The 24942-nt window shown below is 41.3% G+C and overlaps 3 protein-coding genes and 1 non-coding gene across 8 annotated transcripts; 2 read left to right on the forward strand and 2 right to left on the reverse strand.

Moving 5' to 3' along the window:
- The first annotated feature begins 16 nt into the window (after positions 1–16).
- Positions 17–11657, forward strand: Nkapd1 (NKAP domain containing 1). 4 transcript variants are annotated; one of them, XM_063255756.1, is made up of 6 exons: positions 17–163; positions 1629–1705; positions 4085–4185; positions 6843–6992; positions 8310–8363; positions 9237–11657. In XM_063255756.1, exons 2-6 carry the CDS (start codon positions 1637–1639, stop codon positions 9745–9747), a joined length of 885 nt encoding a protein of 294 aa, XP_063111826.1. In that variant the 5' UTR covers positions 17–163; positions 1629–1636; the 3' UTR covers positions 9748–11657. The 4 variants fall into 4 exon arrangements, with proteins under 4 accessions (XP_063111826.1, XP_003472878.2, XP_005005042.2 ...); XM_003472830.5 differs by lacking the exon at positions 17–163 and adding an exon at positions 170–722; XM_005004985.4 differs by lacking the exon at positions 17–163 and adding an exon at positions 170–722 and having other exon boundaries at positions 9240–11657.
- Positions 4682–4818, reverse strand: LOC111757699 (small nucleolar RNA SNORA2/SNORA34 family). The gene has a single exon (XR_002791984.1). It is a non-coding gene; the product is annotated as a small nucleolar RNA SNORA2/SNORA34 family (small nucleolar RNA).
- Positions 9502–13680, reverse strand: Timm8b (translocase of inner mitochondrial membrane 8 homolog B). 2 transcript variants are annotated; one of them, XR_001201887.3, is made up of 3 exons: positions 13514–13618; positions 11999–12259; positions 9502–9601 (listed from the first exon to the last, which is right to left on the reverse strand). XR_001201887.3 is itself a non-coding variant. In XM_003472829.5 (2 exons), the coding sequence occupies exons 1-2, from the start codon at positions 13595–13597 to the stop codon at positions 12092–12094; spliced, it is 252 nt and encodes an 83-aa protein (XP_003472877.1). In that variant the 5' UTR covers positions 13598–13680; the 3' UTR covers positions 11862–12091. The 2 variants fall into 2 exon arrangements, 1 of the variants encoding a protein (XP_003472877.1); XM_003472829.5 differs by lacking the exon at positions 9502–9601 and having other exon boundaries at positions 11862–12259; positions 13514–13680.
- Positions 13653–22153, forward strand: Sdhd (succinate dehydrogenase complex subunit D). The gene is made up of 4 exons (XM_003472828.5): positions 13653–13811; positions 17338–17454; positions 18963–19107; positions 21193–22153. Exons 1-4 carry the CDS (start codon positions 13760–13762, stop codon positions 21356–21358), a joined length of 480 nt encoding a protein of 159 aa, XP_003472876.2. The 5' UTR covers positions 13653–13759; the 3' UTR covers positions 21359–22153.
- The last annotated feature ends 2789 nt before the right edge of the window (positions 22154–24942 follow it).

The following is a 24942-nucleotide window of genomic DNA, read 5'->3' on the forward strand; positions in this document are numbered from 1 at the left end:
CCGCAGAAGCGCGCGACAAACTGCCCGCGGGGGCTCTCCGCACCCCCCCTCCGGGAAGGAAGGCTTTCTCGGGGGCACGACTTCCGGCCCGAGAGGAAGTCGCCTCCTTTTCCTCTCAGGCCGCTTCCTCCCCCTCCCCCGCCACGCGAGGCTGCGGCGCACGGTATGGGTGTGTTTGTGTGTTTTGTGTGGGGCGGGCGTTGGAAGGGAAGGTGACCGCGAGCTCCGAGGCCGCCGTGGGGCAGGGATCCCGGTGACAGAGATGGGAGCGCTCGCTCTGACTTCCACTTGGCAAGCTCAGCCCCCCCTTCAGGCACCCTAGACACTTCCTGGGGCCCAACGGAAGGCCGTCCCAGCCCGAGCGTCCCGGGCCTCCTGGGGAGTGAAACCCGAGCCCCCGGGGCCATCCCAGCGAGCGCGAGCCGGGGAATGCGCGGGCCGGCCGGGCCGGGCCGGGCCGAGTCCGCGCCGGCGCCCCCGCTGGCCGCAGGCCGGGAGCCAGATCTGCCTGGCGGTCTGGGCTGGGGGAAGGCAGCCGTGGCCTGGGCCGCGGGCGAGGGCACGTTAACCGGTGGGAAGCCTGCGTTTTCACGAAGGACTCGGGTGAAGCTGCAGAGCTGCCTTTGAGCCCTGACTCCTTGGCTTCCTGGGTCGGAGATCTTGTAATGGAGTGGTTCCTCGTCTCACACTAACAAGATGCCTGATTTCCTCAGGATCGAGGGGTGAGTGAGCGCTGGGGTGGTTGTGCAAAGTCCCTGCTACCTACACGTGTGAACTATCTTTGTCACTTAGATTTTGGAAACTTCTGTACAAAACAGGAAGTAAAATTCCCTGCATTAAGAAATTTAGGTCCTTTTTGCATTTTTGTTATTGTTGACGTTTGTGGTTTCTTGACACTTTCAAAACTAGGTACTGTGTTTGCTTCATTGAAAACTAATTTTGAGATTCGAGGTTTGATTTCTGATGTGGGCCTTGACTTATATCGGTTGCCTGGGACTATGTGGCCTGGAGCAATTTAAGGCCTTTTAAGGGAACTTAATCTACAAAATAGGAATGGAGTCACAGTGGACCCTCCACTATCTACAGTTTCACATCTTCGGGTTTAACCAACAGCCAAGTGAAAATGCTGTGAAAAAAATGGCCTCTGTACTGAACATGCATAGACTTCTCTTGTGATTATTTCCTCAACAGTGCAGGATAACAAGTATTTACATAGAATTTGTATTTTGGGTGCTATACATCATCTAGAAATAAAAGTATGTGGGAGCATGTACATAGATTATATACAAATGAGGGGTATGAGCATTCTTTGATTTTGACATCTGTGAGCATCCTGAAACATTCTTTATGGATATTGAGGAACAGCTACTTCATTAAGTAGAGCATTGTGAGGGTTAAATAAAACAGTACTCATGAAAGCATTTAACTGCAGTCTTGTACAGTTTCAAAGAATTCTGCTGTACCTCATCTCCTTTGATCTTTATATTAATTGTTGTTAGGCATTTCCCTCTTTTAATGGTGAAGGAAAAACTTTTCAGGACCTTGACTGCTTGTTCAATGATCTTTACCTTATGCTTCTTAGAAGGGTAGGAAATCATTATTGAATGTCAGTTATTGATTCATTTCAGATTGAAGAATGTCCCGGGTTCCGCTGGGGAAGGTCCTCCTTAGGAATGTCATCAGGCACACAGATGCTCACAATAAGGTGAGAGGTAAAATCCAGTCATTCTTTAATACTTAACGGACACACTGTACCAAGCATTATTTTGGCATTTAGGAGATACAAAGATGAAAAGGTAGATAATTATGGTACAGTTTGATGACTATTATAGAAACATTAAGAAAGTTCTTTTAGAACACTAAGGAAGGAATAATGAAATATTAGAAGAGGTTAATGATAATGAAATAATGACAGTTAGAAAAGGTTTCACAGAATGAGTGGTTTATGAGCTGCTGATATTTGAACTGGTTCTTGATGAATGAGTGTAGGTTTACCAGGTATAAAAAGGTCTTTTTGGCTGAAGAGCATCGTGCACTAATACACGGCAATGAGAAAAAGCATAGGTTGGAGATACAGATCAGTGGTAAGTGGAGTAGTGGTTGCTTAGTATGTGCAAGGCTCTGTGTTCAACCCCCAGCACCACAGAAAACAGACAGACAAGCCATGAATCACTTGGGGCATGGCAGGAAAGTGTATTTATCCAAAAAGTATTAAAAAAAAAAAAAAGATTTCTAAAAAAAGGGATGGGGGGCTGGGGATTTAGCTCAGCGGCATAAATGCCTGCCTTGCAAGGAGGCAGTTGTGAGTTCGATCCCTGGTACCAATTAAAAAAAAAAAAGATTTATACAAAAAGTAGGGAATGTGCTGGGAATGTAGCCCTATAATCCCAGTACTTTTGGAGGCTGAGGCAGGAAGATTGAAATTTCAAAATCACTCTGGGTGGCTAAGGGGACTTAGCAAAAAAAGTGGACTATCTAAAAAAAATAAAGTGAACTGTCTCAAAAAATATGAGGGGGATGTAGATCACTACAAAGAGCTGGGGTTTCAATTCCCAGTTTAAAAAAAAAAAGGCATAAAGGAAATAGTGATAGCAGGTAACATGTAAGTGGCAAGGACATCAGACATTTTAAACAGAGTGTGACATCATGTTTATGTTTTAGAAAGATAATAACTGGTTGGGGAATAGATTAGGTGGGGAGAAACAGTAAGGAGACCAATTAGGAACTGATTATAATATTGCAGGTGAGAGATGATGAGGGTTTGAGTGAAGGCAGGATAATAGGGATGAAGAAGAGGAGTTTAAGAGAGAATTTAAAACACTTGGTGGCTAACTGGATGATAGCGAAAAGAATGGAGTTAAATGTAATCACCTTGTGTGACCTGGGGGGGGGGAATGATGATAATTTCATTAATTACAAATATGGAACAACAACAAAAGATAAACTATGACTGATTTAGTCTTGAACATATTTGTGGTGAAAGGCTTACAGTTCAAAATTCAAACTTGGAAGAATGAAAAGAGGGACTAGACATGAGTTTGTGAATTAATTGCTTCATAGGGAGATGATAGAGGTCATGAGAGTACATACAATGAAAAGAAAGAAGCCAGAGCCCATGTTTAGTTTTCTTCAGTGAACTGTATTGCTGGTTTGACCATAAGTATTATTACTGGCATATCACCTAACTTTTCAGAACTGGGTAAGTGTATAATTTTTATCATGCTGCCTAAGCAGTTGTGTTAACCAACTTGTAGCTGTATGATTTGAGAGCGGTAGCTTAAAAACGATAAATCTAGCACATATTTAATAAATTATGCAGGAGTACTTAGAAATGAAATGTGTTTGTATTCTTTGGATATTGTAGCCTGATTTTTAGAAAGTTCTCTAGCAACCATACTGGCTTTTTTTTTTTTTTTTTTTTTTTTTTTTTTTGAGACAGATCTTACTATGTAGTCCAGGCTAGCCTTGAACTAACTGTGTAGCTCAGGTTGGTCTTTGATCCATGGTGATCCTCCTGCCTCAGCCTCCCAAATGTTGGGATTAAAGGCCTGCACCACCATGCCTGGCTCATACTGTTATTATTTTTGACAAGAATTACCATGTGAATAAGATGTGTTATGTACCATGTACCAACTGCCCATGCAGAAGCTAATCATTATGTGTTGCAAACATGTACTAATAAAAAAGAAATTGAAAGAAAAATTGTTATGTGAAAAGTGACTTAAACTTAATGAGTTTAAAGATTTGGCCTTATTAATTTTTAGCTTGTTTTCAGTAAAAACTAATAGTGGTACTTACTTTGTTTCCCTTATAAGAATGGTCAGAGTTCAAAGGAAATGATACAGTTAAAGTCATATTAGAGACATGTGGGATTATAAATTTTATAGTTAAAGAATTTTTTGTATTTGAAATTTCCTGAACTGTTTAACCACTTACTAGAGAAACCAGAAATTTATTTTCCAAGTGTCTCATTATAGTTAAGGCTATCACCCAGAATTAGTACACACTATATTTTTAGTTAGCTACTTTTCTGTACGGACGTTATTTTTAATAACTTATTTTTGTTTCTGTTTTTAAAATTCAGATCCAGGAAGAATCAGATATGTGGAAAATAAGAGAAATAGAGAAACAGATGGAGGATACTTACCAGGAAACCAAAAGGAAAATGTTACCCAGCAGTTCCAGGTGAAGTTTCGTTTCTTTTCTTTATTTATTTTAAAGGAGGTAAAATTAAACACAACTAAACAGAACAAACTAGGACATAAAGCAATGTAAGAGATACAAATTTCAAAGCTAGATTACCTGAGATCTTCACTGTCTATCATACTGTCTTTTGTTTTCTTCCAAATAGTTGTCCATGTCTTCGCATACAAAGAATTCATACAAAACAACATAGAATAAAACTGATCTGAACAGAATGAGGAAGGCATTTTAGGTCTTCAAAACCAAATAATAGGGAAGTCATGAGTGGCTGTTTTAGAGTCTCTTGTTTTCTTCAAAATAGCTGTCCACGTTTTCATGAATATTGAAGTAAAACAGGCCAGGGTGTGTGTGGGGGGGTGCTTGGTTTCCCATCGCTCCAGGTCCCAGCATGGCACGGGTCCCAGTAAACGCTGGTGGCTCCCATCTGTCCTGGGCTTCTGCAGCCTGCCACGCTCACAGCCACTTACCAGTGGGGAGGGGTTGCTTCTTTCTAATGAATTGACCATTTCACTGCCCAAATTCTGAAATGGCCAACAGACCATAGAAAGACATCTCTTTAGGCTCCTGCTTGAAACCAACAGCATCAGGAAGCTGCTGGCCTTGATTCAAGGCCAGTGAGGTTTCATTTCTGAGAATCAAAATAATTCCTGGGCTGGGGACTTCACTCCGAGGTATAAGTGCCTGCCTGGCGGGTGCAACATCATGAATTTGGTCCCTGGTACCAAAAGAAAAAAAATTCTCATCTTTTTCAGAATCATCTTTTGCTTAAAAACATGCTGGGCATGGTGGTACCTGACTGTAATGTCAGCACTAGGGAGGCTGAATAAGGAAAATCACTATCAGTTTAAGGCCATCCTGGACTACATAGCAAGATCCAGTCTCAAAAAACCAAAAATAGGAGGCCAGGGATATTTAGCTCAGTGGCAAAATGCCTGCCTGGCAAGTGCAAGCTCCTGAGTTTGATTTCCAGTAGCAAAAACAAACGAACAAAAAGCAAACCATTGTGATGTATCAAGAATAGATTTTTACTGTGGGAGTAATAAAACCCTGTGTAATTATCATTGTACAAAAGAAAGGAAAAGAAAGTTCTCTAAAAGATATAACTGCATATATATTTAAGTGTATAAGATAACCATATTACTGAGTTTTGTTGGATCATTGAACAAAACTGTTTGCAGTCTCACTGTTTAAAAGTTCCCTCTATATGCTTTAATTTCGTAACTATAACAACTATTTCTAAGATGACAATATGTAATTAGTGATTTCCTACTGTTTATTTTTTCTGAAATTCTGTATAACTTGTACCCTTTTTCTGGTTTTTTTCTCCTTAAATAAAATTTTTAAAAAATAAAAAAAAAAAAGAAAGAAAGTAGATTTTTATGGTATTAAGGATGTTCAATTTAGCAAATCTAGACTCAGCATGAATTTAATGGGCTATAGATGATGCTAAACCCTTCATATTTACTTGCAGTGGAAAATTTAAAAATTCTGTCTTGAACAACTGTAAATATTTAGGGTTCTGTGAATTCCAAACTTGCCTAACAACTTTTTTTGGTGGGGGTGCTTTTTGAGACAGTTTCGCTATGTCAGGCTGGTCTCAAACTCACCAGGGATCCTCTTGCCTCAGCCTCCTGAGTGTTGGAATTACAGGCAAGTGCCATCTTGCCTGGCCTTTGCCTAATAGCTGTTAGCTTAAGAGCTTCTATTTTAACCTAACTGGTCACTTACCTGATCATTCCTTTTTTCTTTTAGGCTTTTCATTCTTTTAGTATTTTCTTTACCCCATCTACTTACTACCTTTATCAGGTCAATATTCTTTCACACTTCGTTGTAATAATTTGAGTGTGAATACAAAGAGTTATACAGGCTTTGTTGTCTTTCACTTGTGGAGGTACAGGAATGTCCAAGTAATAGGGAATGTGTCTTGGGTCTCATTCCCAAGTGTAGGATCTGTGTTGTGTTGTGAGACAGGGTCTTGCTGTGTAGTTCAACCTGGTCACAAATGTACTATGTAGCCCAGGCTAGCTTTGAACTTGTGGTAATCATCCTGCCTTAGCCTACTGAGTGCTGAAATTAAAGAATGTGCCACTATGCTTGGCTTTTCAGGAGTTTTTATAAATAATGTGTTAGTCACCTTTTGTTTTGTTACTGTAGCAAGATACCTCAGATTATTAATTTATAAAGAAAAGAGGTTTATTTTGGCTGACCTTTTGGAGGTTCCTGTCCATTGATTGTTCCCTTTGCTTTCTGTTTATGACAAGGCAGCATTGGCAAGAGCACCTGGTTTAGCACCTGATCACTTCATCATCAGGAGGTGAAAAACAGAACTAGTAAGGGGCTGGGATCCTATAGTTCCTTCCCTTATCTCACACCTAAAGGACTCCTGCTAGGCATTACCTCTTAACAGTTTTGTCACCAGCAGTGTCATTTTGGGGACCACGCCTTGCCTGGGCCTTTAAGAGACATACCAGCTCTAAACTGTAGCAGAGAGGGATAGGTATTGTCCATTGTTAACTCGTTTAAGTATTATATTGCTCTGTTTTCCTCTCAAGCTATTCTATGGTTTTTGTGCCTGAGTTCTATTGAGTAACTTCACAGACTGTTTTGAAATCTAAATGTTCTTCTGTTTTCTTCTGTAGTCGGATGCGTAGTGATGGCTTTGATGAAGAAAGTCAAAGAGAATATTGGAGGCCAAAAACAGAAATTACTGGGACACTGGAAGAAGATTTTCTTAAGGCTAAATCCTGGAACAAGAAGTTATATGATTATGAAGCTAACATGCCAGACAGGTGTGTGACCAAGTTCCTGATACCTGTAGTGATAAGTGACTTAAGAACATGTGTTTGTCAAAATGTTATTCCCACAAAAACCTGTACACAAGATGTTTAAACTAGCATCGTTCATACTGATCAAAAAGTGGAGAACAAAGCCAGGAACAGTGGTATCAGGCCTGGAATACCAGCTACTTGGGTAGTTGACTCAGGACAATCATAAGTTTGAGGTTAGCTTGCACAAATCAGCAAGAGAAGAAAAAAAAAAAATGAGGAAGGAGGGTAAGAGTGATTGGAGGGAGGGGAGGGGCCTAGGAATAAAGAATCAAGGTATATCATGTACATGTACAAATTCCTTATAATGATCATTATGTATATATAAATTGTACCAATTAAGAAAAGATGTAGTCTCAAAAAAAAAAAAACAGAAAAGAAAAGAAAAAGAAAAAAGATGAGGCTGTAGCTCAGTATTCCCTGCATTCAACCCCTAGTACTGTGCAAAAAATGGGGATGGGAGAGAGATGACCCTACATGTCTGTGTACTGATGAATGGATAAAGAAAATTTGGGATATCTATACAATGAAATATTATTTAGCAGTAAAAGGAATAAAGTACTGAGAAGTGAGAGAATGTGGTTAAAACTTACCAAGGTAAAAAAACCTTATCAAGGTAAAAAAAAAAAAAAGAAGCCAAGTGTAAAAGGCCACATATCGGATGATTGTTTATATGTGGTATGTCCAGATTAAACAAGTCCATTGAGACAGGAAATAGATTAATGGTTGCCATGGGGTAAAGGTACTCATTTTGATTTTTTTAAAAAGGTTTAATTTGGCCCAGGAGGGCACTGTGCTTTAAAAGGGCAAATTTCTTGGCATCTGAATCATATTTCAGTAATACTTTTAAATTATTATTTTTACAGAAATACTTGTTCCATTGTAGACAGCATGTTAGGAAGGATAAGAGTCTCTCAGTGAGGGCTGGGGGTTTAGCTCAGCGGCATAAGCACCTGCCTTGCAAGCAGGCGGTCATGAGTTCGATCCCCGGTACCGATAAAAACGAAAAAGACAAAAAAAAAAAAAAAAAGAGTCTCTCAGTGTCTCTTAAAGAGCTGAGAAATTCTAATGGATAGAAGAATCCTTTGTCTGAAATGGCAGTATACAATAAAGAAAATGTAGCTGTTTCAGAACTGTCACGGATGTGGCTGTACAACATTTGTGTTTTCTTTGTTCTGTGTATGTATGTGTGCATGTGCTTCACTGTTTTTCTAACTTTAATTCCCAAACAATGTATGCATCACATCACTTTAATAATACATGTAATGTATCATCTTACAGATGGGGTCACAGTGGTTATAAGGAGTTATATCCTGAAGAATTCGAAACAGACAGGTAAGGCAAATAGGCTTACTGAAAAAGGAACTACTCTTTACTATAAATTGTGTCCCAAACTTTCCAGAGGCTGTACTTGCCTCTGAAAATATAGCTAGAATCTTGTGTGTAGGGCCAGCTTCTTAGGAGCTGAGGCAGAGGATGAGTTGAGTCCAGAAGTTCAAGTCTAGCCTGCGCAGTGTAGGGAGGCCTTATCTCAGAACTGCCATGATTTAGTTGGAAGGCAGTCCCTATTTAGCCTTCCTTTGATTGATGTTTGGAAAGTCTTTAAACATTTTGTTTTTTATATGTAATAGTTTCCCTTAGCTACTAGGGATAGTTTCCTCCAAGACTCCCAAGTGGATGCCTGAAACTTCGGATGGTACTGATCCCTGTCTACACTGTTCTCCTGTACATACCCACACATGATAAATTTCTGTCTTATAGGAACTACTCTGTGGCTTCTCTTTGGCATATCTACACTGCCAGTACCATTGCTCTTGTGGTTTGGGGACACTATCAAGTAAAATAGGAGTTACTTGAACCAAAATGCTGCTGTATCAATGATAGTAGCTCTGATAACCTTAATGGCTACTAAATGAATAAAGGAAAGATAGCTGAACGGAGAGATGATTCAGATTCCAGGTGGGACAGAGAGATTTCATGTTGCCACTCAGAATGATGGTTATTACCCTTTACAATAACTTAGTGTAGCAGGTTGGAATTACTTTCACTTGATGAAGAAACAAACCTCAGTAAAAGGTCAGTCTCATAGTAATCCTACGTCAAAGTTTTAAAATTCAGATGTGAACAATTTCCTGTCTAGGATGTAGAGTATTAAAATGTAAATATTTTCCTACATAACATCTTTTTTATTTTTTATTTTTTTATTAGTAGTGATCAGCAAGATATTACCAATGGGAAGAAGACATCGCCTCAGATAAAATCATCTACCCATGAATCCCGCAAGCATAAGAAGTCAAAGAAGTCTCACAAAAAGAAGCAGAAAAAAAAGTCACACAAAAAACAGAAGAAAAGCAAGAAAGAAACCACGGATGTAACAGCAGATTCCTCCAGTGAGCTCTCAGAAGAAACCGGTGCTTCTAGTACCAGGAAAAGGAAGCAACCACATAAGCGCAAGAAAAAATCCAGAAAAAAGTCTCTCAAAAAACCAGTTTTATTTGTAGGGCCAGAAAGTCACACTTCGCAGTCAGATGATTCAGCATCTAGTAGTTCCGAAGAAAGTGAGGAAAGAGACACTAAGAAAACCAAAAGGAAAAAGAAAGAGGAGAAAGTCAGTGTCCCTGCTGTAGCTAACAGTGAAGTACAGAGAAGGACAAACAAACGCACAAATTGGAAAGTGGCTACAGATGAAAGATCTGCTGAGAGCTCAGAGGATGACTAAACGGGAGAAACATTCCTGTTTCCTGTTCCCACTGGACTAGGGATATTTACAGCTCGCACACCTAGGGGTTTCCGCTAGTGACTCCTTCGGCACAGGGTCTGAGGTCAGAGCTGCTTTGTGCCATCTGTACAAGTATTGACAGACTCCTTGTCAATTTTTGGCCTGTTAAACTTGATCCCTTTTTCTTGTTAATAGGGAATCTGGTATTTTGTTATGATGGTTTCTTGAAGAGATTATTTTTTGCAATTAATCACATTTAGTGTAGAGTACATATATAGCAAATTAAAGGACCCAGAAAGCCAAGTCCAATATTGACCTGGATACACCAATTGGAATGTTGAATTGGGAGGAATTAAGGCTGGGGTCAAGAGGTGGATGAGAAACAGTGGTATGTGCAGTGGTGGCTAAGGGAACACTGTGCTGCTGTCATTTATATAGTAGGTGTCAAAACTAACTTGTCTTAAGCCTTGGTGCTTTGATCTGTCTGTGTTTTGATCCCGCAGCTGTGGTCTAGTTTACTTAATGAAGAACTGGGCATAAGAACAAACTTTCCTTTTACAGTAACATCCACAGACAACTGTTAAAAGGGACTAGGGCTTTCTCAATTTCTCTATAGCCCTAACACCTGGTGACTGATAGTAAATGGTTTTGTAGTTCTGTTGTTATATATTGCCTAAATGGATTTGTATTTGAAATTTTCTTCAGTTGTTGGAAGTGATGTCTATTAAATGGGAAGAATTAGGAGTTAGTTATGCTAATTATGTTCTGAAAAAGATTCAGAGCAACAGCCATCTGAATGTTTTTTCTTTTTGGGGGAGGGAGCAGTATTGGGGATTGAACCCAAGGCCTTACATAATACTAGACAAGTGATCTACCACTGAGGTATACCCTTGTCCTCTCCTTCATTTCTAATCCTATTCATTTTATGTTCTCCCTGAAACTAAGTTGAATCAGTTCCAAAATGAAACAAACTTCTCAGGGACATACCCACTTTTTCTAGTCTGCTTCTGGATTAAAGTACCAAGCAGAGACCACATCTTTTGTCTTTGCTGTACTGTGATTCCTACTATGTTGATTCTTAACCAAAATATTACCAAAAGAAGGCTGGCAGAAGACAAGTGAATTTTTCATTACGGGAGAAAAATATCAAGTGACATAGTTGGGTTTTTTTCCTGGTTGTCAACTTCCTAAGCTGAATAAGAAGCTTGGAAATCCAGATTTTTGGTCTTGATTCTGCCACTAATTGGTAGAGTTCTGGAGCAAGTTAAGTTAGCTTTCCTTGGCCTTCCTTTCCTCATGTGTAACAAAGAAATACTTCGTGGTAGTATGACAGTTTTAAGACACCAGCAATAGAATACAACTATGATGACATTCCATGAAGTGGTATTGTTCTAAATTAGTTCTCTCTGGGGAACAGATTTCTAATAAAGTGCTTGGTTTTAAATTACATGGTTGGCTAGGGGTGCCCTATCCCTTCATTATGAGCAGGTGCTATCTTTTGGAATATTTATTTGCAATATTAATACTTTGGTACTCAATTGTCAGTGTTTTTTTGGTGTGTATTTTTATCCTTGGGATAAGCAGAAGCCTACAGTGGGAAGAAGAGTCTATACTACCTCTTAACCTTCTTGGAACAAGTGGAATCTTTGTTGAAATTATACCTTTTTTTTTTTTTTTAGCATTGTTTTTATGCTTTAAAAGTACTAATTCTTAAGCACAGATACAGGAAAATGGGCCAGCGGAATAAAGTACTTCCAGGAAGGTGGCTCTGTCTGGGTCCTGACCTTTCCCTCCTCCAGTACTAACAGGCTTAACTGTTTCCCAGGGAGTGCTATTTTTTTTTTTTTTTTTTTTTTGCCACATTTATCTATTGGCCATGTAAAAGCAATAAAGCTGTTTTCTGTTCTTCACCTTTCTCAACCCTGATTTCTCTTCTATGCATGAGGCTAAAGCTTTGATGGTTCTGACCCTGTAACTTCACTTAAGGTGGCTCTTCAAAACCCAAGATCTCCCATTTCCACTAGCAGCATTGGAACACACTTATTTCTAGTGTTCCTTCCAATCAGAGATCTCTGTGTTAAATCCTAAAATGGAATTTAAAAATAAAAGAGGAGTTGGAGAATTCACATTTATTGAATAACTGATATTACAACCTGGAATTTCTAAATTCCAAGTAAATAAATAAATGTTTTTGTACATTTGATCTGTTACTTTTTAGCACCAACAGGCTAGGCAACAGACTGATGCTGACCTGACAATGGGTTGACCACTCTTGCCCCAGTCCCCCTTCAGTCAGCTTCATAACAAGTCCTTTGCTGCTTCTGTTATTCTCCCAGGCATTGGTCTATTGTCCTCCTTTTTGTACAATCTGGGCAAACCGACTGGTGATCGCAAGAGTAGTGTCGATGAAGCGGTCCACACAGCTAGACAGGCAATTTTCAGTGCGAGAGTCGAGGCGATTGCCTGGCTTTTCCACACATTTATCCCAACATAGTTCCATGAAATGATGCACCTAAAAGGAAAGAAAATCAGTAACCACTGGAGTCTGGAGAGACCACTAAATTTTTTTTCTTCCTGCTTTCTACTTTTGTGAGACATAGTCTCATTAAGTAGTTCAGGCTGTCCTTGAACTCCCTACATAGCCTTAACAAGGCCTTGACAAGGCCTCAGTTATTCTCCTGCCTCAGTTTCCAGGCAAGCACCGTTACAGCCAACCTGTCCTTTATTTCATTATTTTTCATGACCTGATAAACCATTCTCTTAATTATGGGACCGATTTGGACTCTCTTCTTTCTTCACTTTCTAATTTGTCACCAGTATGACCCATATCCACGTCCCTACTGTTAGTCCCCTTTTCAAGTAGAATGAATACCTTTTAATATTCCCTAGAACAGCTAGCACCAATATAAAATGGGAAGGTGGGATCAATTTAAACCATCATTAGAATTCAGTATATTCTAAACATTTAGGGATCATGGACACATTTATGAGTTTGATAAGTTCGTGGATTCCTCTTCCAGAAAAATTCACATACAGGCACAGAAAAAGTATTCACTTAAAGAATGTTTGGGATCTAAAGTGCGGGTTTCTAGTGCCATACAGTCTGCACTGTCCTTACTGTTTCCACAAAAAGGAGAAAACAATTATGTACCGAGATTACTTTTGGGAGCCAGTCTATTCATTCAGAACTCTTTAGAGGGCTATGACTAGGAAGTTCAAGGTCATGCAACCAGCAAGAGAGAAACCTGGGCAAAAAACACGGCTAAAGGTCTAAACCAACTGTATGCACTGTTCACTTAAGGGCCCATCTCCAAAAACGTTCCAGTACTTATCGTTTTTAAATACATCATCGCAAGCGATTTTCACAATCTAGTGAGACAGCGGGCGACGGCGAAACCAAAACCCACACTGGACGGCCGTCTTGCCTAACAAGCACTGGGCCTTCAAGGGGCAAGATCATAACTCGGTCTTCCAAATGTTAGCTTAGAAGGGGCTCACCGGCTAAGCAGGTTTCCCAGCCCATGTATTGGCCGAACCTTTCATCCTCGTAGGCCATCTCACGCTGCACTGGTTTAGCAGGGATGTGAGCGCCATCGACCTCCAGAAACACGGGCCGGCTCTCGTCCCATGCAAGGGGACCCGCACGCAGTCAGTATCGCGCACAGAGCAGCAGCCAGCCACATCGCTCCTCCAGAGAGCTCCGTGGTTGTCGGGACCTGTACCTCACTTTTCCTTCACCCGCCAGAACTGGTCCCCGTCCGCGCACCTGTGCAGTGAACTGCGCCTTCTGTTGTTCGGCCGCCACCAGGCGCTGCAACTCCGCTTCGTTCGCCTCACCCAGATCCGCCATTCTCAAAAGGGTTTGGGAGAGCTCGTGTGCGCATGCGTGACAGGCGCGCACCTCGTTTTGACTTCCGGGTCACCTAGCGCTTCCTCCCAGCGTTTTCTTTTGGCGTAACGGGTAACTTTGTACTTCCGGGTTAGTGAGTGACCTTGAGGCTTCAAAAGCAAGATGGCGACTCTCTTGAGGCTCAGTGTACTCTGCGGTGCCCAGGGATCCCGAGGTGAGGGTACTATCAATTGGAAATGCTCCACGCACCCTCCAGCAGGGAAAATGGTTGGAATGGAGGATTTGGCTGGCGGTTGGTAGGAATCTTTTCTTCCCTTCAGTCTCCCAGCTACCTGCCCAGTGACACTGTCGCATACGGGCGCATACGTTCATGTCCCCTACTCTGGGCTGAGGTATTAGGATCATTGGAAAGAAATCTCCCTCTGGAAGTCATTTTACATAATAGGTCTTTTTCTGTTTTTTCTTTTTCTTTTTTTTTTTTTTTTTCTCTTTACCAGTCTTACAATGCGCCCCGCCCCCAAATTGGGAAAAAGAATTAGAATTTGAGCCCCAGTCCAATATTTGGTCTTTCCCGCTTCCAATGGGTTGGTATGTTTGTTTGTGATTGTGGAGGGCTTATCCGTTCAGTAATTAACTGGTTATTGCTGCTATACTAGGCACTGTACTCAGGCTTTGATACAGATGCGAATGTAAGGTGACTCCTGCCATTAAGGAGCTTTCTTTTAGGAAAATGCATGTGCACATAATTTAACATAAAGCAAAAAGTGCTATACAAGAATTACAGACATTAAGAGAAAATATTTTAAGTGTATTTTGAAAAGATTAACCTACCTTGGTACTTTTTTTTTTGAGACAGGGCCTCCCTATGTAGTCCAGGCCGGTTTTGAACTCATTATGTGGCCCAGGCTAGCCTCAAACTGCAGGCAATCTTCCTGCCAGAGCCTCCAGAGCGCTAGAATTACAGCCATGCACTACCATGCCCACCACCTATTCTGGTTCTTTAAGACATGTACCTGACTGAAGGATAAAGAAAGCCAAGGAAAGCACAGTATGGTTAGAGTTACTGAGCTGACCAGAAGCAATGATGATGGCATAGAAGCTGCATGGTACGAGAGAAAGCACAGTGAACATAGTTGGTGAGTGTGAAGATCAAGGGGAGAAATGAGTTTAGAAAGGTGAAGTGGAATTAAATTAGAGATTCTTGTTTAGTTTTGTTTTGTACTGGGATTGAATGTAAGACCTTGCACATGAACTCAACTCCTGAGTTTCTTTTTAAAAATTGTCATCTTGAGATAGGGTGTAGCTGTATAGTTTAGGCTGGCCTTGAACTCACTGTGTAGCCCACGCTGACCTCAAACTTGTGATTCTCCTGCTTCAGCTTGCCAAGTGCTCAGATTACAAGCATGTGCCACCATACTCAGCTTGAAACAAGGTCCTGCTAGACTAGTCTTGAACTTGTGATCCTCCTGCCTCAGCCTCCCAAGTAACTGTAGGCCAGTGTCATTGTGTCAGCCTACAAAAGAGGTTATCTTGGTAAGACATTGTACACTTACTTCGTTTTGAAGTGCAGCCACTGCTTTGTGTTTGGTTTTATTTTTAATTCCCGAGACAGGATCTTCCTGTGTTGCCCAGGCTAGCCTGCAACTCCTGGGCTGAAGTGATCTTGGAGGGTAGCATTGAAAAAACTTGACAGATCTTCAGTTTCAATTTGCCATTGTGCCAACAGTGTAGTTGGTGGCAGTGCAAGAAGACAGCTGGCCCCGTTTCAAGTCGGGGAGATTTGACACCATTGGAGTGGTCCAGGCATTGTAAAGTCCTGAGCTTGGAAAAGAAAAAGAAGATTGCCCCAGGAAATATTAGTAACCTGTGTCAGTCAGATTTGGTGATTTAATTTAGAGGGAAGATCCTGTATTACTTCCAGATTTCTAGGGCAGTTTAAAGAGTGCTTAAAGTATCATTTAAGTGAGGAACATAAAATAGGAATAAAAGTTTGGATGAGAAAATGAGTTGAAGGATTTCAGTATTTGGTATGTTGATTTTGAGGAGCATGGAAGTATCTCCGTGGAGGAGCCCAGCAGGAATTAAACTGAAACTGGAGAGAGATCACAGAGGAGTCAGAGATGTGGGTATCATCAGCTTAGAGGCAATAAATGAAACCATGAGTGAATGAAAGGCTTTGGTTGGGTATAGGATCTGAGGAGAACAATGGGCAGATAAAGAATCCTGGGGGAAACAGCCTGAATGCGGGCGGTACTGATGTGGTATGGTCAGGGAATCCTGAGAACCACACAGTTCCAGCTGGGCGTGGCAGCACAATCAGCAATTCCATCACTCCGGAAGCCGAGGCACCAGAAGTCTTAAGTTCAAGGCCAGCCTGGGCTGGGTAGCCCAGCCTGAACTACATAGTAAAACCCCATCTTAAAAAACCAAAACTAAAACAATAACAACAAAATAGAATTCTGAAGTCGAGAAAAGGCCCAGTAAGGGTATAATTGAACAGTAAATACTGACCATGGCTATGTGGAGATTGTTGGCGTCTACTAGAGCAGCTAAAGGAGTTTAAAAATGTTTCAGAGTTAAAGCGTGAGAAGTAAGGAAGCACTTTAGATAGTACTTTATAGAAACAAGACTGGAAAGAGAAGGAAAAAAGCAGGGGAGAGTGCGGGGTCATTACTTAGAGGATATGGGGTCAAGAGAAAGATAAGTATATTTATTACATCAGCTGAGGGGAAATGGTCAAAGGGAAGGAAGAATTTAAAGAAAGAAAATAAGAAATTACCTTCTTTGTGTACTAAATGTCTGCGTGCATTATTTAGTTGTTTTATATAGAGAATTGTGCAATAAATGCAGTTACTTCCCTTAATCAGATGAAGAAATTGAGACAGAGCTCATTTAACTTAGTTGCTTGTCTCACACCTAGTAAGTGTATAAACTTAGTGGGCAAACTTATAAGTGGGTGAAGTAAGCTCTGTCTGGTTTTTTTTCTTTTTTTTTGGTCTTTTTTGAGACAGGGTCTCACTATGCAGTCCAGGCTGCCCTTGAGCTCACTTTGTAGCCCAGGCTGGTCTCGAACTTGCAACGATCCTCCTGCCTCAGCCTCCCGAGTGCTGGGATTACAGGTATGAGCCACCACGTCCAGCTTGCTCTGTCTGTTTTTTAACCAAGAGGCAGGAGCCAAAATGGGACAGAACAGGTACAAGTGGAGCACACAGCTGTAATCCCAGCTATTCCGGAGGTGGCAGCAGAATTACAAATTTGAGGCCACACTGGGCAACTTAGTGAGACCCTGTCTCAAAATAAAAAGTAACTCCTGGGGGCGTAGCTCAGTGCTGCCCGGGTTCAGTTCCCAATCCTGTGGGAGGGGTGTGTGTAAGTGGGCGCAGGGTCTCGGAAGAGAGGAGGGCAGTGGGTGAACTTTCAGACTGGACAGATTCCGTGAGGGCACAGTCTTCGCGCTCTGCCTTGTTCCAGTGCCAAGCACTGTCACACTTGGTGAATACTGGGTAAATGGAAGGCGAAAGGAGTTACATTTATTTAAAAAATCAAAGCAAGACCCTTTTACATAAGTGATTCAATGATTCTTCAGTCTTTTGAGGGCTGCTTAGTCCTACTTCATGGTAACTCAGTGAACTGATACTGTCTTCCTGTTACAGATGAGATTTCACCTATTTAAGGCTGAGAACGTCTGTCAGTCCCGTAAAGAAGAGTGCGTGTGATCGCTTCCATGTTTCTTCCCTCAGGTCTGTTCCTTCGAACTCCGGTGGTCAAGCCTGCTCCTGTCCCAGCGCTTCTCCAAGACCGACTTTCCCCGGGCTGGTGTGGAGTGCAGCACCTTCACCTGTCCCCGCGCCGGCTCTGTATGTGCTCTCCTGCCCTCTGCTCTCTGGCTGCTGCTCATTTTTAGCTGAACTGCTTATCATGGCTTTGGCGGGATGCGATGTCTGTTCCTTTTTGGACTCGGATTTGGCCAGACTCTTGTGTTTACCTCTGGCAAATGAAGACCTAGTTTCAGCTGGGAGAAGCATTGTTGAATGGTGCCGTTTATATTCGTAGCGAATCTTCTGACCTAAGTGTTTAAAATTTTTAAAAATTTTTCTTAAAATAGCTCTGTAAAATTGCTCCCTCAGTACAGCGGAGTCACTGTGTTTAGTTAGGTAATGGAAGGGAGCCAGGTGTGAATCACTGAGATAGTTTGAAAACTCAGACCTTGTGGGTTGCATCATATGTGTTGCTTATTTTTTGTTTGACTTTAAATCATATGACATTTCCTAAATGAATGTTATTTAGCTGCTATTCAAATTTCCATTTTTAAAATCTGAAGAGGACAATACTCAATACTTCTCTTGATTCTTAAGTCAACCACTTAAGAGTTATTTCTGAGTTAGGAAAGATTAGTTTGTTTTTGTTTTTTGTTTAGTTTTGGTTTTGCTAAGACTATTTCTGAATTGGGAAAGGTTTTTAAATTATTTTGCTTAGTTCAAGTTAGAGTTAGCAGAGTGGTTCTGGAGAAGCTATTGAAGGAAATGTCCTGAAATTGTATACGTGCATTTTCACATATGTGCCTATGTGATACTTCCTGGGAAGAAACTCCTTTTTTTTTTTGTTAGATTTCCAATGGGGTGTGTAACCCAAAAAAGATAGCTTCTCAAAGAAATATTTAAAACCCATGTAGTTTTTTGTTTACATTTTTTTTGTGTGTCTTAACTTGTTTTGGGTAAATTTGTAAATAATGTAATAGAAGTTCCAAATATTTTCATTAAACTGTGAAAATTTCTATTTTTTTTTTCCATATCCCCTACCAATTTGTAAATCTCAAGCTGCAAAAACTGACCTCAGACCTTTGCTTCTTTTTGAGTTGTTGGATTAATTTTGTTTTGAGTGGATAATATTAATTACTTTCAAAGATTAAAAGGCGTCAATAAAGCCAGGTGTGGTGTCACATGCCTGTGATCCTGGCATTTGGGAACCTGAGTCAGGTGAGTACTGTGAATTTGAGGCCAGCCTGGACTACATAGTGAGCCTGTCTCAAAAAACAAACAAACAAAAATGTCAGTAAACAAGTGCTGTTTAAAGGGATTCATCAGGCTTCCCTGGCAGCATTTTTAAGGGATCTGTATTTCACAGAAGTCCGAGGTTGGCTTAATTTCACAAAGATTTCATCTACCTTCTTGCCTAGAAGTACAGTGGATCTGTTTTCTTATAGTATGTGCAGGTATTGAGACATCTTTGCACTAAAAGACCTCAAAGAAAGGACGTAGAGTTAACCCTTACCTCTATTATTTACCTTTCTGTCACGTGGTAAGTGTTGGATGTGAGAGATGTGTACATCTTGTCTCAACTCTTATGAATTTGTTCTTTCTTGTAGCTGGTTCCAAGGCTGCGTCTCTCCACTGGACCAGTGAGAGAGTGGTCAGTGTTTTGCTTCTCGGCCTGCTTCCCGCTGCATATTTGAACCCTTGCTCTGCAGTGGACTACTCCTTGGCTGCAGCCCTCACTCTCCATGGTCACTGGCAAGTACCACGGTCCCTTCAATGTCATGTTGCCTGTGAGCTTGTCTTATGTATTGTGTATGAGGGAGAAGTTGAATGAGGTATTGGAAATCTGTGGAAAGGGCCAGGCGTAGCAGTGCACGCCTTTAATCTCAGCACTCGGGAGGTGGAGGTCGCTGTGAGTTTGAGACCAGCCCGCACTGTGTAGCAAAACCCTGTCTCAAAAAGACCAAATACACACTAGGGAAAATCTAAGTATAATCAGCTGTGTACCCAGGTGTATGTGATTTCCATATCTAATAGGCATTTTGAATATAGCTAAATATAAAACAGAGTTCTGAACTTCCCCCCAATCTATTCCTCCTGTATCCTTTTCTCTCCCCCCGCCCCCTTCGGTTCCTGCTGTATTCTTGCACATCTGAATTAATGGCACTTTAAAGCCCAAACCCGTCATCATCTTTGATTCCAGTAGGAGATCTCCTAACTTACCTGCATATCGTTGGTCATAGTCTAGGTTAAACCAGTATCCTTGCCTAGACAACTTGCCTGCTACTTGTTTTATGCTTGTGTTTTTGTCCTCTTTTCCTGCTATCCTTTTGATACACTATAACCAAAGTGACCTTTTTAAAAAACTACGTTTCTCCAAAGATGACATACAAATGATTGGGATACACATTAATAGTTGTATATCATTTGTCATTAGAGAAATGCAAATCAAAAACTCACGATGAGATTCCACCTCTTGTCTGCTTAGGAGGGTGGAAGTGAAAAAGACAAGCAAAGGACAAGGCTGAAACCTCATATATTCTACCAGGACCCTAAAATGTTGCAGCTGTTTTGCAAAATGCTTTGGCAGTTACAACAAAACTTGCCATATGACTCAGCAGTTGCACTTTCAGGTGTATGCCCAAGATAATTGAAAGTAAATGTGTCCACACAAAAAACTTGCACAAGAATAATTGTAGCAGATTAGTTGCATATTTTAAATGTTCATCAATTGATAAATACCTAAGCAAAATATCACACATTATGCAATGGAGTATTAGTCATACAGAAATGTGAGGTACTAATATCTGCTACAGTATGGATGAACATTGAAAACATGTTAAATGAAAGGAGCTTCACATATCAATCACATATTACAGGATTTAATTTATATGACATGTCCAGAGTTGCCTGGCATGTTGGTGCATACCTGTAAGTCCAGCACTCTGAAGGGCAGGAGGATTGTAAAACTGAACCAAGCTGGAGAAATTAGCAATGTAGTAAGACCTTGTTTCCAAAAAAAAAAGCCTGGACCGAGGATGTAGCTCAGTGCAGAGGCCCTGGGCATCCCTAAGTAACACACACATGTGCGCATGTGTGTACACAGAGGGCAAATCTGTAAAGACAAAAATAAATTCCTAGTTTGGTAAGGGGCTAATTGGTAGAGTGTTATTTCTTTTTTTTTAAGATGGCAAAGATGTTCTGGAATAAAACGATGATAATTTACAACTCTGTAACTATACTGAAAAAACCACTGAATTGTACAGTTTAAAGGCAAATAAATCCTTTTCTTCCTCCTCCCCCTCCTTTCCTCCTTTCTTGGGAAAGTGACACAGGGACCAGAAACTAAATTGGGCTCCATAAAAGTAGAGAACCCAACTTATTTATTGGATGTTAGATATTTCTTACATGTTCTGTGCTTAATATCTGCTTCATAAATTCTTTCTTTAATGAAAAACTCTGAAGAGCATTTCTATGAATTAAGAATGAGACTATAAACATTTAGTGCAAAAAAGAGGAGCATTTGGCTACTGTCTCTCACTCTGGGAAATTGATTCTAAAGTGTAAAGTTTCCTTATTATATGTTAGGAGATTCTTGATTCCTTGATTTTGGTTTAGATTTTATGATTGTGAGTTGCTTTGGTTTATTGTCTAAAAAAAAAAAAGGAAGGAAAAGAAATCACTATTTACCAAAATGGCTGCACAGAATCCCCTAAAAAAGCAAACAGTACAGAGACACTGCATTTTGGTTCCATCCCTTTTCGCAGCCAAATGACCTATATAGTTTTCTAAGTTCCCTTACAGTTTTTAATTTGTGCTGTGATTCTTTCTTTCCTCTAGGGGTCTTGGACAAGTGGTTACTGACTACATTCATGGAGCTGCACCTCAGAAAGCTGCCAAGGCAGGTCTTCTGGCCCTCTCGGCTTTAACCTTTGCTGGGCTCTGTTATTTCAACTACCATGACGTGGGCATATGCAGAGCCGTTGCCATGCTCTGGAAGCTCTAATCTTTTGGACTTAAGACCTTAGGAGTTGATTGTATGCCTCTTTGCCTCTGCTCATGCCATTCATCGCACAGTAAGCAAAAAGTTAACAGATGAGTCCATCGGTCCTTATCAGGTGGTCATTTTTACAATTTAACTTTGAGGAAACGGTTTGAGCGGAATTGCATCCAAGAAATAGGGAGACTGAGTTCTGTGTTTTGGTGAGTCAATGGAGTTGTCTCCCAGCTCACAAAAAGTATAACTGAACATTGCATATGAGCTTTTGCCTTTTAATTTATCAGTCTTTTTATTAAGGAGAATTCAGCTTTATTAACTGTCAATACATGATCATACTTTTGTATTTCTCCTGGGAATAATAGACAAAGGGAAAGACTGTTAATTTATGAGTTAATAGTTTGCAGAAAATAAGACTTTAATTTTTGGAAATGTCCTTGATTGTTCATTTGGTACCAGCTGATGGTGATTATTTTGTGTCCTAGAGAAACTTTGAAATTGGGGAAACTGATATCTCATATTACAGATTTCTGAATCCTAGGAAGGAAAGCTTAGAGAGTTTCTGATTTTAGAGACCCACTTAGGGAAGAAATTTTCTTGCAGATGGATCAGAAAATTACCAATTCCCAACATAAGTAATTCTCAAATGTATTCTGCTTGTTCTAAAATAATCTGTCCACAAATATAAAACTGTAAGTAATAAATTACTTTCCCATTTGGGAATTGCCAATGAGAAAATGTATCCTGTTTAAAGAAACTTTTTAAAAATAAAATGTTGTATAATAAAAATGTATTCTACTCTTAGGTTTCAACTGTCCCTAGTTTTTGTTATTGTTTTGGGTTTTTGTTGTTGAGACGGGGTCTCTCTGTTTAGTTCAGGCTGACCTTGAACTTGTAGAAATCCTCCTGCCTCAGCCTCCCTTTGCTGGCATTACAGGTTTGCATCACCTCGCCCAGTCTGTTTTTTGTTTTTGATAAGATCTTACTGTGTTGCCCCAGGATTGTTGTGAACACTTAGGCTTAAGCAGTTATTTTTTTGGTGAGGGTGTCCCAGAAATCGAACTCAGGACCTCATGCTTGCCAGGCAGGCACTGTGTGCCACTGAGGCTCAAGCAGTTGTGCTTCATCCTCACAAGTAGCTGGGACTGTAGGCGCTAGACTGCAGGATTACTAAAGCATGGGCCTAGTTTTACTCACTGAATGTGTTACATTCCTGTCTCTAAAACAGAACTGAGCATTTAAATTTCTTTCCAGGACTTTGCACTTAAGTAAATCAGGTACAGGGCGTTGTAATATGAAGTAGACTTACATGTAATAGAAGCAATACGTATGTAAGTAATTCAGGGAAGTGGCACTGTATAAAGATTCAGTAGTAGGAAGAGAGAGACTGGTGTCCAGGTCCTGGTGTTCTGTGAATGGCGGCCTTGAAACTCTGTTCTGGAAGCATTTAGTGTGGGCTAGGAATTGAGCCTGAGGCTTGACTGTCCTAGCCACAGAGAGCACCGAGACGTAGCGTGTTTCCCTCACCGCGGGCCCTCCTGGACCGTTGAGGCCGACTGCGGGAGCCACCGGGTCCGGAGGGTCCTGAGCGTCTGCACGTGGGGTTGGCGGTGAGCTCCCCTCCCCATGCCTGCCGTCTTGGAGGAGACTCAGGGCCGGGGAAGGAATAACTGTGTGTGTGGATGGACACTAGGTTTTAAGGGAAGCCACCACTGAGCAGCAGTGTCTTCCCCACTGGGGAAGAGCGGTAGGAGGGCGCCTTATTTCTGGCATTGTTTAGAATTATTGTCCCAGGTCTGGGGATTTAGCTCAGCGGCATAAGCACCTGCCTTGCAAGCAGGCAGTTGTGAGTTCGATCCCCGGTACCGAGAAAAAGAAAAAAGAAAAAAAAAAATTGGAAAAAATAAAAAGAATTCTTGTCCCTTGGTGGTGATGAGAAAACTGACTTTTAATGCTTTGATTCCCATTGACGGTTAAGAAGGCCCCTCCCCAGGCCTTAGGGCCATTTGTGTCACCTTGATCCTCTGTGTAGCAGATTCCTGCTGTGTGATGCCATGAGAAGCGGAGGCTGTAAGATCAGAGTGGGAGGCAGCGGCTGGGTCCCGTGGGAATCCTGTGGCCCTGAGCAGTCAGGTCCTAGCGTGGCTCTGGAAGACTGCTAGTGCTAATGAGCATTAGATGTAAAGAAGAAGCCTGAGGGCAGGCCAGCGGTTCACTGCCTGCTCCAGGGCCCAGTGGCTTGGGGATACAGACGGGGATGAGCTCTCTAGGAATTTGGTGGGTTTCTGGGAGCTGCTGGTGCAGCAGGGACAGTGATACAAGCGCTAGAGGCAGAGCAGTTTCTAAGGACAAGCACAGCATGGTCAGAATTGTGCTTTAGTGTTTATGTTTTTTAAAAATGACATTTACAGCTGGGCCTGATGGCTCACCTCTGTAATCGCAGCACACGGGAGGCTGAGGCAGGAGGATTGTTGTGAGTCACTTGGAGACAACAGATGATAAAACAGTAGGAACTAACCCGCAGGATTTTGGGTTTGGTTTGTGTTTCTGGAGATAGTCTTGCCGTGTGGTGTAACCTGGCTCTGAACTCACTGTGTGGCTCAGGCAGTTCTGCCACAGCCTCCTGAGAGCTGGGATTACAAAGTACAGGCAAGCTCGTAGTTCAGTGCTAAAACCAAGGTGCAGTGAGAACTGGCCTTGTCTTCTGGAAGAGAAGATTTTGACCTGGGTTCGGAAAGATTAGGAGCCGATGGTGGCTGAGCGCCGGCCAGTGAGGTATGAAGGTGGCCGAGAGGTGGCTGGTCGAGCAGAAGCCTGCGCGCAGTTTGTTGTCTGCAGCAGAGGGAAGGGCTGGCTGTGGAGGACCTTACGTGGTCAGGCAGACAATTGAGACTATCTTGATAACAACAGAGGAGTTGCTCAAGACTTAATTATGCAAATAACATGGCTAGAGTTGTCTTCTATTTTTTATTTTTTTTAAAGAGTTGTCTTTTAAATAGGGTATGGTATAGCAGCTGCATAAAGCATGGATTTAAGGAAGGAAAGAATGAAAATAGAGATTATTTCAAGGGTCCCTAAAATAAATGATAAATTCAGAAAGCTGTAGGAATCAGAATGAAGGAAAGAGAAAATTCAAGAAATATTTTGAATTTAGAATTAATAAGTTATACTGGAATATGAAACAAAGCAAGGAAGGAATCTGTGTACATCTTTTGGTCTTATAAAATATGTGGATGGGAGGCAGTGACCTTAGAGAAAATTTCTGAAGAGAAATTCGATGCTAGCTGGGTAGGGTGAGGGTAACTGAAGTCCTGGATTTGTGAGACACCCAGAAATGCAGCGTTTTTAAACCTCTGTTTCTGCCAGTGTGACTGACTTTCAGGAAACACTGACATGAAGCTTCTAGGAATGTTAAGAGCAGCTTTAAAAGATTTTTGAGCTTGTAGAAGGAAACCCTCTGAGGCCCGAACAAAATAACCATGTAGGGGAGGGGAGAGGGAGCAGATGCTGAAGGCCTTAGTCCTGTTGGGAGCATGGCCAATCTCGGGAGGCTTAGAGTGGGGGTCTCAAGGTGACACAGGACCAGAAGTCAA

Source organism: Cavia porcellus, unplaced genomic scaffold, assembly GCF_034190915.1.
Source record: "Cavia porcellus strain 051 isolate PalLab524CR breed Dunkin Hartley unplaced genomic scaffold, mCavPor4.1 scaffold_9, whole genome shotgun sequence".
In the NCBI taxonomy this organism is placed as follows: Eukaryota; Metazoa; Chordata; class Mammalia; order Rodentia; family Caviidae; genus Cavia; species Cavia porcellus.